At 51.1% G+C, this 14,482-nt stretch overlaps 4 protein-coding genes across 4 annotated transcripts; 1 reads left to right on the top strand and 3 right to left on the bottom strand.

The window, feature by feature from the left end:
* Nucleotides 1-24: 24 nt before the first annotated feature.
* On the bottom strand, nt 25-2,484 carry ISF_06148 (Tetratricopeptide-like helical; the record flags this gene model as incomplete). The annotated part of the gene is made up of 3 exons (XM_018849752.1): nt 25-1,531; nt 1,579-1,672; nt 1,722-2,484. The coding sequence occupies 3 exons, from the start codon at nt 2,482-2,484 to the stop codon at nt 25-27; spliced, it is 2,364 nt and encodes a 787-aa protein (XP_018703250.1).
* Nucleotides 2,485-3,139: 655 nt separating this feature from the next.
* ISF_06149 (Cytochrome c oxidase, subunit VIa) lies at nt 3,140-3,913 on the bottom strand (the record flags this gene model as incomplete). Its single annotated transcript, XM_018849753.1, has 5 exons — nt 3,140-3,185; nt 3,296-3,303; nt 3,359-3,518; nt 3,663-3,687; nt 3,763-3,913. 5 exons carry the CDS (start codon nt 3,911-3,913, stop codon nt 3,140-3,142), a joined length of 390 nt encoding a protein of 129 aa, XP_018703251.1.
* Nucleotides 3,914-4,458: 545 nt separating this feature from the next.
* Nucleotides 4,459-6,571, top strand: ISF_10061 (DNA lyase; the record flags this gene model as incomplete). The annotated part of the gene is made up of 6 exons (XM_018853657.1): nt 4,459-4,467; nt 4,512-4,565; nt 4,618-4,750; nt 4,798-5,854; nt 5,900-6,351; nt 6,441-6,571. Coding segments are annotated over 6 exons (1,836 nt in total), but the record flags the coding sequence as incomplete, so codon positions are not given.
* A 1,477-nt stretch (nt 6,572-8,048) lies between these two features.
* On the bottom strand, nt 8,049-8,865 carry ISF_06150 (mat1-2-1; the record flags this gene model as incomplete). The annotated part of the gene is made up of 4 exons (XM_018849754.1): nt 8,049-8,311; nt 8,362-8,660; nt 8,708-8,730; nt 8,782-8,865. 4 exons carry the CDS (start codon nt 8,863-8,865, stop codon nt 8,049-8,051), a joined length of 669 nt encoding a protein of 222 aa, XP_018703253.1.
* Nucleotides 8,866-14,482: the final 5,617 nt, after the last annotated feature.

A 14,482-nucleotide genomic window follows, 5' to 3' on the forward strand; every position in this document is an offset into this window, starting at 1 on the left:
CATGCATCGTTGTCGTCACAACCATTACGCCCCGCCTAGACTCAGCGTCTCTGCATTCTTGCGAAGCGCTACATACGCGGCTGCATAGTCGGCTGCAAGGGTCAATTCTCCTGTGAGCTTCATAATCATTGCCCGCTTCGCCATGCTCTCGCATTGCTGATTGATGTCCTCAACGCTCGACCAATGGTCAAACGAACGTTGCACCGCTGCCAGTGCTCGCGTCATGTATTCGCTGCGTTTACTCGACTTGGCCTCCATCCGCCCAGCCATTCCCATGTTGGCGTCCGCCAAGTACGAGTACAGCCGCGCTGTGAGCGCTGGCGCCTCGCATTCGAGAGATCGTGGGAGTGCAGCGTTGAGTATATCGATTGCGCCTTCAAACTCCCCCAGCGAAACCAGAATGTTGGCGAGCGCCCCTGTAGCCTCCCAAAGCTGTGGTATCAGCCGCGCCCGCCAGGCGAGGTTGGCCGCACGAATAGCCGTTGAGAAGCCCCGTTGTGTCCGATTACTTCTGTCGAGAAGCGCAACCTTGAGGAGTAGCAGCTTGACAAGAATTGCAATGTCCTTGCTCTCATCTTTAATCATGGAAATCATGTTGTTGACTTTTTCAAAGGCCCCTTGTAAATCTCCTCGCCTTGTTAGATAGTCAATATGCAGTGACTCAATCATGAACGTCATGTCTGGTTCCAGGTCGTCTGCCTTCGACTGCACGAGCTGATCCAGCAGCTCCTGAGCGCCAACTAGGTTGTTGTGGTGCAAATCTTTGATCAGCTTGATGATCCCTCTATACTTGTGCCAGTATTGGCTTGGCTTCCACGAGCGAAGAGAATTGCTGTCCAGGCCCTCTAGTTGCTTGAGACCATTGTCGTATTTACCGCGCTCAGCCTGTATCAACGCAAGGCGACAAATCATCTTGAGTTCGTCTTCGAATACAGAGTGCTGATTATGGCAACGGAGAAACATTTCGCAAGTAGCTGTTGAGAGATGTGTGAGTCCTAATCGACTCCAAAGAGCAGCGTACAGCGATAGCTGGGCACCAAACATATTCTTCATGTTTCGCGTCACAATAAGATGCGAGCTGCGCACGATATACTCGACAGCAGTCGCAACACTCTCCCCGTTGATCAAGCCCAGCTTTGCTTCACTCAGCAGGACGGAACTCCACAATGCACTCATGCCCGATTCCTTGGCCTTGACACGTAGATACGCCAAGCTTTCCTTGCCAGTCCCGAGAAGGCTATTAGACTCCAGCTCGCGGACTAGCCTTGGATGCGCTCGGCCAAAATGAAAGAGCCAGTTTAATGCAAAGTTGAGGCACGTCATGTCTCTGTTTTCCCGCGCCGTTGTGACCGTTTCGAGCATGGTGGTGACGGCGTCGCGGTGGCAGCCGAAGTCTGCCTGTAAAACCGCCAAGTTCATCAGCGCATATTGATAAAACAACCGGTCACGATATTGCATGGTGTAGTCGAAATAGCGATGCAGTAGGTCAAATGCAGAAGGATAATCCCCTGCTCTCCATGCGTTCAGAAAGCTGCAGAGATTAGCGAGCATCCCCCTTCTCGGCACAGGTGAACTCACCCGAGATAATGTGTCAGGCTAGGAACGAGGATGCTGGCTTGAAGGAGGTCCTGAAACTGAGTGATTGTCTCCAACGGTACTCTGTTACCATACTCTGTATCTCTTATTAGCACAGCAGCTTCTGTGTGGCGCGAGATACCCACTCTGCATTTGCTCAATTTGAAAGTCGAGAAGTAGTTCAATGTCATCGGTGCTAACTGCCACTTTCCCGAGACGATCACCTGTAAGCATGTCGTCATATGTAATAGATGAAAGGGCATAAACACTGTCAGGCGTCCAGCCTTCTTCGGCTGCACCAGCCAACAGAACGTTGTCAAAACTGAGTTTCCCGAATTTTGGATTCTTTCTCTTTTGATGGTGTGCCGTGGGCTGCCTATAGCGCACAAAATCCTTCCACAGTTCTGCGCAGTCATGGAACCGCAACCGGCGGTACTCAACCATGGCGCGGCGAATGAAGGCGCCGAGCGGTGAGTTGCGAGCGATTTGAATCCCCTCTTCCATGTCGGGTAGACCCGCCTCGCTGAGTCGACGCAGTTCCTCCTTTGTCTTGGCCAACAGTAGCTCGAGGTTCTCGAAGAACTCGTACAGTGCATCCAGAGAGTTTATGTCCCACAGCCTCGTGAGAAACTGATCCCACAGCTTCCGCCCTGGCATGCCCATGACAAACGGAAAGCTTCCCAAAAGCTTCTCAAAATCTTTAATAGCAATGACAAGGCTGACGGTGCGTTCGGCCTTGGCCCATCGGCCTGCCTGGGAGGTGGGCAGATTGCCAGCTTCGTGGCCCATTATGTGCGAGGTGATGAATGACAAAACCGGGACAATGGCATCGCCAGGGACGGCTTCTTCGACATAAAGCTGTACTAGAACAAGCAGGCCAATCTTGGCCGGGTTGAGGTACCGAGCCATGACGAGTGTTTGAGCGTGTGTTTACTACCTGATAAGGTAAGTAGAGTCTTGGTTCCAGCGTCCTGTCGCCAGCGTCGAGCACGTTGACGAGCTCATGCGGCGGCCAATTGAGGCATTTTAATTTGAGCGCCGTCGATGTCTCATAAGAAAGTTGTTTCTTTTCGATGCAATTGCCCTAAAGTTGTGGTTTGGAGGAAAGCAGAAGCCGACCATCGTGGGGCACGAACGCGTTTAGTGTGACGGCCCGGGGATTCCTCGGGTGCAAGAAGATGCACAGGCACCTAGTATCGAGGAGTCAACGACAACAATAACTCTACCTCAGGACGCTCGCCATTCTCGGCACACTTGGTTCAAATAAAATGGTATTTTTGGTCTATTAATAAAGTCCGAAGTACTCCGGCTCAGATCATACGTTTGTCGTTACCGAGGACAACTGACAGCACACCATTCTGCGGGACAGCAATCATGAGTAGAAATCCGGCTTGAACCAGATTCGGGGATTCAAACACGATAGCCGTACAGATAGGTACCACACATGAAAATCACCACAAAGGAAATAAATTTGGTGGTCCTCTAGGGATTAAGTACAAAATGTGTCCCGGCTGGGCACTCTAACAATCCACCAACATGTCGCGCTACAGGTGTTGCTTGGCACTTATGCGACCTTGTCCTTGTTGTGGTAGTTGACCTTGTCGTTCCAGCTGTTGCCTTGGTTAGATTTTGCTTGCATAAATGCGTTCTTGCGTCATCTGCCGATAGATGTCCGTAGTCGGCACAATCATATCGGGAAGAACTTCTGAGCGGAACTTACAAGAGAGTCTATGCAGTGTTAATCCATGTGCCAGTTTCTCGCTGGGGGGAAATCAAAACTCACCTCATCACCATTACCCCACTGGTAGTTCTTGGTACGGATGTTCTGGTAAGCGTACTCGGTGCGGTCCTCCAGAGCAGGCATGTGGCTCCAGTGCTCCCAGTGCTCGTTCCAGAGGTAGTAGGCATTGGCACCGGCGGCAATGAGGCAGGGAGTAACACCGCTTTTAAATTGTTAGAATTTTGACTGCGTGAACCCTCGCGTGAATTCGCTGCATTGCCCATCGGGTTCGTAGCAAATGCGTCGGCCAGCTCGCTTGAGGCTTATTTTCGTCGGCAGTTTTTGGGTCGGCGTAGACGTGACTTACTAGATGGAAATCTTCTTCCAGAGCTCTGAATAGACGTTAGAAGCATTCTCCGAAAGCAATTGAACACTTAGGTAGCTTTTTGGGATGCAATGGGACCTACCCGTGGTGCCCTTGGCGTGGTCCTTGATGTGCTGGCGTTCCTTGATGAATTCGTTCTCGGAGGCAGAGCTGGCGAACCGGCGCTGAGCACCTGCACGGGCCTGAGCAGCAAAGCGCGGAGCGTTGCGAACAGCTTGTCGGGCGGTAAACATGGTGATGGCGATTGTTGATGACGTCGGGTGTAGAGGTGCAGGTTTGACTGGTCAGACCATTTTCGATGAAGCTCGGCACCGGAATGGGGTGGGTGCCTGGAGATTGAGGCGCCAACTCTGATTGGCGCACGTGACCCCGTGAGTATTCCGCGCTTATGGTCACTTTGGTCATCAAACGAAGAGCGCGATCGTGGGGCAACAGGGTGAGCTTCTGCACAACCGATTTCGCTAATTGTGCAAGACGGAAAGAAGAACAAGCGAATCTAACTCAGGAGTGGCATTTGCCTTCTACTGATCATTGTGTCAGAATTCAATCAGCAGATACCCACATTCTTGGGAATTTCTTCTGCCCATGTCTATTTCGCGCCCGATCGTGGTGGATCGGAAGCGGTCGAGAGGCGATTTAAAAACGGCGGTCAATTGAAGAAACGACGAAAATCACACAATTTCAGAAGCAATGCCAGAATGGTGTTCAGAATCACCACATGGAATGGTATGCCGTCGGAATAGCGATAGCTCATGCAGAAGCTAACGGGTCATAGTGAATGGCATCCGGTTCGTATTGCCTTTGCAGAACTATGCGTGTTTCAATACTAAAGATTTTAGAAATCCATTTGGATATCAGCCATGGCGAGAAAAGCGCACATTCCAGGTTAGTACTTTCTCCGATACCAATTGCTGATCATCTTTTGTTGACATCTTAGGCTATGTTTGACATTCTCGAAGCCGACATTGTGATTATGCAGGAGACCAAAATTCAGCGCAAGGATTTGCAAGATGACATGGTTCTTGTGCCGGGCTGGGACGTATACTTCAGTCTACCACAGCATAAAAAGGGTGCGCTAGTTGAGCAAGTTATGAAGGGCGATTGCTGACATTTCCAGGCTACTCGGGAGTTGCCATCTACACCAAGAATGCGACGTGCGCGCCCATTCTCGCGGAGGAAGGCGTCCTAGGGATACTTTGCCCACCGAAAAGCAACACGCCATATCGAGAACTACCAGAAGACAAGCAAATTGGTGGATACCCGACGTTGGCCCAGCTAAACGGAAATGTGGATGAAGCATTGCTCGATTCGGAAGGACGATGCCTAATTCTAGAGTTTCCAGCATTCGTACTGTTTGGGGTCTACAGCCCAGCCAACCGCGATGAGTCGCGGGTCGAATTCAGACAAAGCTTCGTGGAGGCTCTAGAGGCTCGGATACGAAACCTGATTGCCGCAGGCAAACAAGTGATTCTCACTGGGGACTTCAACATTATCCGCAGCGAAATGGACAGCTCAAATGTTGCTGAAGGCCTCAGAAAAGAGGGAATGACAATAGACGAATGGCAGTCGATGCCGACGCGACGGATACTCAACCAACTCTTGTTTGATGGGACCGTCATTGGCCCCCGAGACAAGGCCCGTGAAGATGCTGTTTTATGGGACATATGCCGGTGCTTTCACCCTACACGGATAGGCATGCACACGTGCTGGGATACGAAGAGAAACACGCGACCAGCCAACCTGGGCAGCCGAATCGATTACATCTTGTGTAGCGATGGGATCAAAGATTGGTTCGTGGACTCGAACATCCAGGAAGGACTGATGGGATCAGATCACTGCCCGGTATATGCGACGATGAGCGATACAGTTCTCAAGGACGGCAGGGAGACTGCTCTTGCGGAAGTTGTGAATCCCACCAACATGTTTCGGGGCGGGCAGCGGATCCGGAATTGGGAACAACGGGACGCGCTGGCCCTTTCTGCCAAGCTCATCCCGGAATTTGACCGGCGGCGCAACATAAGAGACATGTTTACAAACAAGGCGGCGCATGCTTCGTTCGATAGAGGGAAGAATGGTGGGCAATTGCTGCAAATGGAAGCCGCGGATAGGTCTGCCCACAAAACCACAAGCACGGGCACGACTGCAAGCGGCGCGAGTGACGCAGAAGAGACAAAGCAACTCGGAACAACGACAACGCCGAAGCTGCAGTCGGGAGGCAGTGTCGAGGAGCGGGAACGGGTGAGCCAAAACAAGAGACATGCTGGGCCAGTTCAGGTGGGCATCCCAGCAAACAAGAAGAGCAAAGGCTCTAGCGACGCCAAGACAAAAGTTGCTGGCGGGCAAACAACACTGCAAGGATTCTTCAAGCCCAGATCTACCAGTACTAGAGCATCAGCTGGCGGGCAGTGTGGCCCTCTTGCAGGCCCCTGCCAAGTGCCTGGGCTGGCGCAGACACCACCACTGACAGCCAACGCGGTGTCTCTGCAGACACCAACGTCATCACAAACGGTGAATGTCAAGCCAGTGGAGCAAAATTCTCCCGGCAAGGTGTTCGACCCGATTGAAGCCAAAGAGTCGTGGTCAAAGCTACTTGGAAGACGAGTAGTTCCAAAGTGCGAGCACGACGAACCATGTATCAGCTTGGTGACAAAAAAGCCTGGCGTCAACTGTGGTAATGTTTCTCTGCCCCTCCCTTTTCTTGGTTTTGCCAATGAAGGCGGTTGACCACGTGGGGATAAGACTAACTGTTTGTGATTACAGGACGCTCGTTTTACATTTGTCCTCGCCCATTGGGGCCGTCAGGAGACAAGGAACGAGACACTGAGTGGCGATGCGGAACGTTTATCTGGAGTAGCGACTGGAACAGCGCGGCGTCGTTGAGCGGCCCATGAGGTAGAGCTGGCTACCTCGAGATTTCTTTTTCTCATTTGCAAAGAATCGCTGAGATCTCTTACGTCGATGAAGAGCGATGCACATGGATATGCACGTCGATTAGACCTTGCCCGATTTATTGCGGCCCCATGTCGGGACCAATCTGGGCCATGATCGTGTCGGAGCCGAGAGAGGGGACCCTAACTGGAGAAACTGGTTGATTAGTACGCTTCCATCCGTACATAAGACGAAGGATAATTACGGAGTACGGGGTTGGTCGGTGATTGGGCGGCTTCTTGGGTAGTCTTGGATCTGATCTGACTGGCGAAACAGACAGACGCACGAACAAGAAACAGGCGACTAGAAGAGCTTTTTTGTCCTCTTTCTCGGCTGTCACTGGAAGATGTCATCAGTGGAAGCGAAACGACCCAAGGAGGATGGGGCCCATCTCAGCCGAGGCGAAAGCCACAAGGTAACACAAATCATGACACGTCTTTGTCTACAGACTGTTCTACAGCACCGAGTACCCGGAGAAAGGAGCTGACAGGTCATTGTGACGTTGTGCGACGTGAAGAGCAGGTGGCGAGGCAGGGCCGGGCAGGGCTAGATTGGATCGATAGTGGGGTGATGGGCTGGTTGTCCAAGTGAGGTGAGGGATGTATCTCAGCAAGAAGGGAAGGAGGGGGGCACAGGACGCACAGGGCAAGAAACCACAAGGGACTGCGGTTCTTGTGCGAGGGTGAGGTTAATGTGAGATGGAAAAGGAGAAGCTGGAAGTGGAAGTGGTGGGTGGCCGGCCCCAGGCGCGCGCTCCAGCTCCAAGACAACACCAGTACGAGCGCCGGCCAGCCACAAAGACGGTCATGCTCGAAATAGTATCCCGAAATAAACTACTATCTATCCCTTGTAGCAAATGATAATCGTAAAAGTGAAATGATCACGGGGCCGCATAAGTAACTAGAGAGGCTGGCGGCGTAAGGTGCCGGTGAGGTGGATGTGGAGTTGTGAATTTGGTGAGTGCTCCAGATGCGTCATCTTTGTGCTGGGCGTTGTGATGAAATTAGCGGTGTCTGACCGCTGATTCATTTACAAGGCGAGTAGGAGCAAATTTGGCATTTATGAAAACCCTGTTGTATTGCAAGAATCTTGATAAAATCACAAATTGTCCACCCCTGGAACTGTTACGCCTGGTATCTTGTCCATGAAAAAAAGTATCAAAGCCAAATCAAGGTGCCACCCAATTTCTGCATGCCCAGAGTTCTGTTGTTCTTCATAGTAGAAAGACCGAGAAACTAGACAAAAAACTAGGAGAAAAATAGCAATCATCATCGTAGTCTTGCGACGCCTGGTCGGTGTGAAGTCGGAGCCGCGTCGCAGTAAGCTGTTCTGTGCAGTCGCATGGTCTGACGCTATTCGTGAAGAAAGAAAGTCTGCGCAAGATCAAGCAGCATTTGTGGCCGACTGTAGAGCAGGAATGCGTCGAAGCATCATGAGCTTCTAGTTGATTGACTCGGGGCTCATTGAGAGCTCGCTCCCTGCCATGATGTCGCTGTCTGGTGTTGCTGATGTGGTCTCACTGCTCTGAGATTCGGTATCCTGTTGGCGCTTTCGGCGTCGCTTTCGCTCAGATGGCTTCCGGGGTTGATACTGGTACTGGGGATACCGTTCAAGGAGAGCTCTTTTGATCTTTTCCGACATTTCCTTGTAGCGTTGTCGGACCTCTGGAGGTTCAGCATTCCAAGCTTTACCTAGCACTTGTGCTACAGATTGTCAGCGAAGCCACCTATCATGGGCGCAAGGATATTCTTACAAACTTCGTTATTCGACAAATGTGGTTCGCTTTGCTTCACAAGGGTATGCCGATCTCTGCGGTATAGAATATACGCATTCGGTGGTCTTGGAATCTTGATATGTTTGCGTGGCAGTGACGACTGACACATGGTAGCCTTCTGGTACTTCAAGCCGGGTTGCTCGAACCAAATGGGCTCCACCTCAGCGGCAGCGAGAATGATTCCAGTGCCTGACATCAGGTGTCGTGGATTGCCAAGAAAATATCTGTCTGGACCAGAGCCATCGCGACAAAACATGACTGGTTCTTGGACGTGTTTGCTGCAAAAGTCAGCGCGTGCTCTTGTCGTCGAGAGGTGTGTGCTTACACGAAATTCTCGGCCAGAAATCTCTTTGTTTTCATAGTTAAGGAGCGATGTATGATGCCATCAATGCTCAATACTTTCACAAATGGGTTAATGCCAAGGCTAATGGCATCCCATAGCTCCTGATCCTGGAGTCTGGTTCGATCTAAAAGTAGATCCATTGCGAATGGTGAAAGGTGCGTGAGTAGACGCGATGTATTGCGATGAGAGACAATAAAGATTCTTTAGGTTAAAGTAAAGCGTTGTTTAAGATGTTGAGAGAGGGTCAGGAAGGTTAAAGACGATTGTAGAAGAGAAAGTTCGGAGGTGTAAATATATGCTGGAGGTGGCCTCGAAGTTGTAAGTGACGCGGGAGTGCTCTGAAATGTAGGTGGGGTGGGATCGCTCCGCCTCTGTGGATCCTTGATAGCTACGCACCCCCAACCTGTCCACGCCACCCCCAGCCATCTCGGTAAACCTGTGCGCCTCATCATTTTGCTAGGTGTATCTGGCAATGGTCGAAGCTCGTAATTGCAATCAATTAGCTGGTATACCTAAAATAGTGCAGCGCACTGCTAGCATATATTGGATTTTGATTCTAGATTTCATGTGTAAAGGCACTATGTATACTAGGTATGGATCCCCTTACATTTGCGAGCTTTCTACTTGCCTGCCAAAGCGTTCAGAGATACTTGATCAGGTGGCTGGACACTGACGAGAAGGTGAAAAGCCATCCTCAGGGCCTTGCAGTGTGCACACCATTTAGCGGCGGATGCAACTAATAAAAGAGGGGGGTCCCTTGAAATCGCCACAAAGGCTAATAAACAGCCAGCGGCGCTATTCTTGTGTTCAACTCACCTTCAGTTCTACAACTTTCCCCACCCAGCGACGTCCGAGGGAGTAGCAATATGAGGTGCAGCTGTGAAGGATGTGCACCATCGCTGAAGTTTTAACTACTACAGGGCGTTCTATATAGAGCCATTCCAAACATCAATTTAACACCTGCCTCAGACTCTCTCTTCACCACTCAAAACGATCAAGCTTCTCTCCTCTCTTCTACTACGTCTGCGCTTGAACAATATTTCCTTCAAATCCAGCAAAGCAGTCAACAGCAAAATTCGACACCATGCAAACTTCTCTTCCCGCATCAGCGTTCAAACATCTTGAACCATACCCAGGGGGGAACTGGACGGTGTCTGGAGAAACCGCCGACACCATTACGGTCTCGTACTCCTGCGGTGACAATGCCGAAGTCGTCTCGTACATCCTACATCAGTGTCGAACCGAGCAGGATGTAATGGCGCGATGCCAGTCGCTTATGTACAATTTTGATTCAGGTTAGTCTCAAGCGAAGATTACTTTTTTCGCCTCTAATGCAAAACAATCACAGGTGATGAAAAGTTAGCTGCTGGAAAACCATCCAACGACAGTGAAAACCCCACTGAGTCTACAGCCTCAGCAATCGAGCTAAAAATCGAGCAAGTGGGCGTCACTCCCTGGGCATCGATGCCAGCTCCCACAACGACAGATCTTCCCAGCTTCTGTCAAATCCAGGCAAATGAAACATTCTGCACACCTGTTCAAGGGAGCCACTATGTCCAGCAGCCGACACCTGATGATTTTGGAGCCGCGCCATCCTTTGATTGTCAAACACAGATCCCGTTGGTCTACAACGACGCCTTTTTCCCAATCAACAACTACTGGCCGATCCAAAATGAGATTCAAAATGTTCAAGGAGAGTTCACCACTTCTGGCGAATACTGTGCCTCGGGGGGGCCTCAGTGGATCCAGTAGGATAGCAATCCCGCCATAGTTGGATGTTGTCCCATATTGGAGCTCCCATTGAGAAAACTGCATTCCCGAGAGTGCCTTTTTTCCATATCCAAGGAACAGTTTCACCCGCAGAACAGCACCGAAAGAGCACCCGCATCTGAAAAACAAAGATCTACCGCCAATTTAGATGGCTCCATTTGCACCCCAAGCACAAAGCTTCAATCCTGTGCTGCGGGCCGCAGCATTGCTCAGAAGAGACCTCAACACCATCCACTTGCGCCTCCATCCATACCCACCCAACACAGCCCACAACTCCCCCCTCGAATTTGACACCGCAATCCACCAAGTTACTGGCATGCTAGCTACCTATGTACATACCGGCGGTACCTGTTTCCACCGCGGAGCCCATGTTAGCTGCCGCCGTCCCTACATCCTAATACCGCCCCTTACAACCTTGTCACCGACGACTCTATTTCCTGCTCTCCTGCCTCTTCATTTGTCAGTGAAGTGAAGCGGGATTCGGCACCAGCCATAACCCCCATCCTGGCTACACTACGACAGCTTCGTCGCCTGCCATCCTCAGCCTGGACGGCGTCGCCGACCATCAAGCGTTTGACATTGACTGTCCGTGGGATATTGATGCAGTGCTGAGTCAATGTACACAGCCACCAAGTCCAGATCAAGGTAAGCCTAATCCATTGAAGATTGCCTAAAGTGTGCCATGCTGACGACTTTTTTCTTCGCGTCTGTAGTGTTTGTTCTCTCCAGCAGCCCCGAGTACGATCCGCACGATGACTTTCACTTTACTTTTTGAGCTTGACGTCTGTTTTCTCGGCTCTATCCCCCCCCCCTTTTTTTTTCCCTCTTTCTACACTCTAGTTGACTATTTTTGCTGTATATTGCTTTGCATTTATTAGAGAGCAGCAACCAGTTCTTGTCCAGTGGCGGGAATCTGCTGAAAAAATATGGCTGAGCAATCAGTCAGGGTCAGGGCTGGACGAAAGGCGTTTTTCGGTTCCCTTTTTTTTTTTCTCTTTTTCACAACAGTGGCAATACCCCCTCGAGAATATATTCCGAGGACTTGAACATTTAGTTTGCAATTTTATTTCTGAAGCCTAGTCACAATCGTTCGGCAATCCTATCTCGTTAATCACTTTACTTGCAAATCTTTAACTACCTACCATGCTGGGGATAGCGGCCACAAATGGGCAAGGTGGGTGGCGTGGCGTGCATGGTGCTGACGAGAACCTCTGTCGCCTGTCTCCTTGGCCTTGGCCTGGGCCAGATGAGGCGACAAATAAAATTAAGAAGCTTCAAGCTACTAGCGTCGACTTGTTTTTCTCGCCTCATTTTGTCTAATTAAATGCCGGCGTTGGCTCAAAGCCGCCGTTGCTTGACGCCCAGTCCAGTCCCTGTCCTGATGTGCCCACCCACCGCGCAAATTTACACACCAGCCCCAGCTGACCATCATGGCAATGGCAATGGCAACATGGTTTAGTTTGAGTAGCCTCTAGGAACTAAAAGCGACGGGGCCAGCCAAACCCCCTACCGCGATGCATGCACCAGCTTTTAGCCTAACTCGATTTGCGCACCCTCCATCCCGAGGCAGCATGGGACAAGTTAAAGCATCTCTGGTCATCGATGCAATTCATGGCAGCAGGCTACATACTGTAGCTGCCCCCCAGCTGCAGCATGCCGCCGCTATTCCTGGCAGAGCGCCCACCAGCCTTGGCGGGCCGCTTGACCTCGAGCTCTCCGTTTCTGCCTCATACTCCAGCCATCAGTTGCCCACATCCTCATCGCCGACCGATCAAGTCCATTGATTGTCATGTTGAGAGTTGCACGACCATTTCCACCTTGTAATCTTCCCTCAAACTCCCTTGTGGCCCGTGTAAACTGGGAGGCTTAACGTTTCGACAAGTGCTCTTTAAGAACTCTAGCGATCGACGGCGGGGCTCATAGATGGGCTTGGGCTATCGGGCTGTCGGGTGCGGTACAGAGGTAGTTAGGCAGTCTGCTGAGCAACACCTGAGCACGGCTAGTGATCATTGCACTCTCTCGCACTTATCCAGACTCACCCCAGAGAACCATATCAGCCAGAGATGCGAAGCAATGACATGTCCATCTGCCGTCCGTCTCCGAACAGGTCTTGATCGAGTCACGATCCAATGGCTTCGCTCGTGCCGCCCAGCTCGAGCTAAAATCTATGTAAGTTGTCTTAGTCGATATAACGGTTGTTTCCGATTTGGCACGCATCGAGTGTACTCACTAGTCCACTAACTTAGTTAGTAGCGAGGCAAGCCTAGGCCCAATTCGCCAGCCGTCGTGGAGCATCACCATTTTGTCTTTAGCCTGGCGTTCATTTTTAGTATTCGAGGCCAAGTTTAGCTCAACGGGCTCGGGGCTCCAGTTTTGGCACTCGTCGCCATCTAACTTGGGGCGTGGTCTGTTGGTTGCTTCAGCGCCACCTTGCTGGTTGTTCGGCCGTGATTATGATGGGGAGTAGTTCGTACTTGTCCGACATCTGCAATGATGCTAGACAACCCGACAGTAACAAATTGATAGACTAAGATTGTCCACTGCAACATACCAAACAAGCATTCAAGGCAGACTTGGCTGAAACATTGTCTCCACTAACTGCCAGCCAGCTGGTCGAACATCGAATTGAGATGCTTCAGATGACCGAGGTATATGCTGTTGTGTACGGACACTGCATGACCGCCTTCTGGGCGTGTTCACGGCCGCACCGGCCCTCAACATACGGCAGGCCTAGTCCTGTGAGGCGAGAAGGCCGGACTGGAGGCGAAGAGGCCACGGAGTCTGAACAGCCAAGAAGCTAACTTATTAGTGCCTGGTCCACGAGCGTGGCTGTGGCTGGTCAACAAAGTAAACCGACTTGACAGAGAGGGTGGTCGGTGCAAGAAAAGTAACCAACGAGATCGTGGCGGATGACCATCCGGGCTTCCAGGGCAGTGTGGTAGCAGTTGCCGGGTGGTGGAACGCTTTAGCGTGGCGGATCGGGAAGTACTAACGTTAGTTAATGGCTCGGGTGCTGGGCAATCATTTCTTTCGGACAGCCCGCTCTTTTGGGAAATCCGGGGGGGCAGATGAGTGAGTCAGTAGTGGGTGATGGACAAGTATGTACTGTAGTGCCCGTATTTCTTATGCTCATCGCACTCTGGCAACCCCCCCAGTAATGAAGGCCGCGGTCGCTTGCGGCGATTTTATGAGCAAACTGCAGAAACGTCCCCTGCAGGGTGATCGATATAACAGGATTTCAGCAGCTTGGAGCATTCTAAAAATATCAGTTGCGCACCTGTATAGTGTAGATACACAAGCGTGCTATGAGGTTCAATGTTTGAATGCCGATATGTGCCGACAGCCGTTGGGATTACTTTGTAGTAAGCCGGAAGATGGGATATGCTTGAAGTGGGCTGGCTTGATCGTGACCTCAGTCTGTGGCGCTTGAAAGCTGATTTTTGGCGCTCTTCTTTCCCGTAAAAAGATGCAAGTTTCAGTAGATGCAGCAATCTATCGGCAGTACAGACTCACCGCCCACTACTGCCCAGTGTCAGTGCAATGCTGTGAAGTGCCATGGCTGTTTCGTAGCTGGTGGTGTCGCCGCGTCCATAGGCAATCAGTGGTCGACAACGTACCGAGTACTCCGCGCGGCGGCAACAAGCATTCCACCGCAGGGTTCCTCCCACCACGAGTGACGCATTCTTTCGGACTGATGCTTGCTGCCGAGATTGGCGTGGTTGTTTGTTTGTCCTCCGCATCCGTAGATGGGCACGTTGAGATTTGCGGATAGGTTATTAAAACATACTATGCAATAATGATCAGCGGTGCAGGACTCGATCAGGAATCGATTTCTGTGTAACTCGTGGGTCATATTCTGTCGTTGGTTGGCTTTAGGGGGTGTCGGGGAAGACATCTCATCGGCAGGGTGTATCGTCAAAGGACCTCAGCTAGGCGGCATGGGTTGCAACAATCAGTCTGGACAGGCTCTTTGTGTGTTTCTTCGTG

This window comes from Cordyceps fumosorosea (assembly GCF_001636725.1).
Source record: "Cordyceps fumosorosea ARSEF 2679 chromosome Unknown scaffold_15, whole genome shotgun sequence".
NCBI classification, from domain to species: Eukaryota; Fungi; Ascomycota; class Sordariomycetes; order Hypocreales; family Cordycipitaceae; genus Cordyceps; species Cordyceps fumosorosea.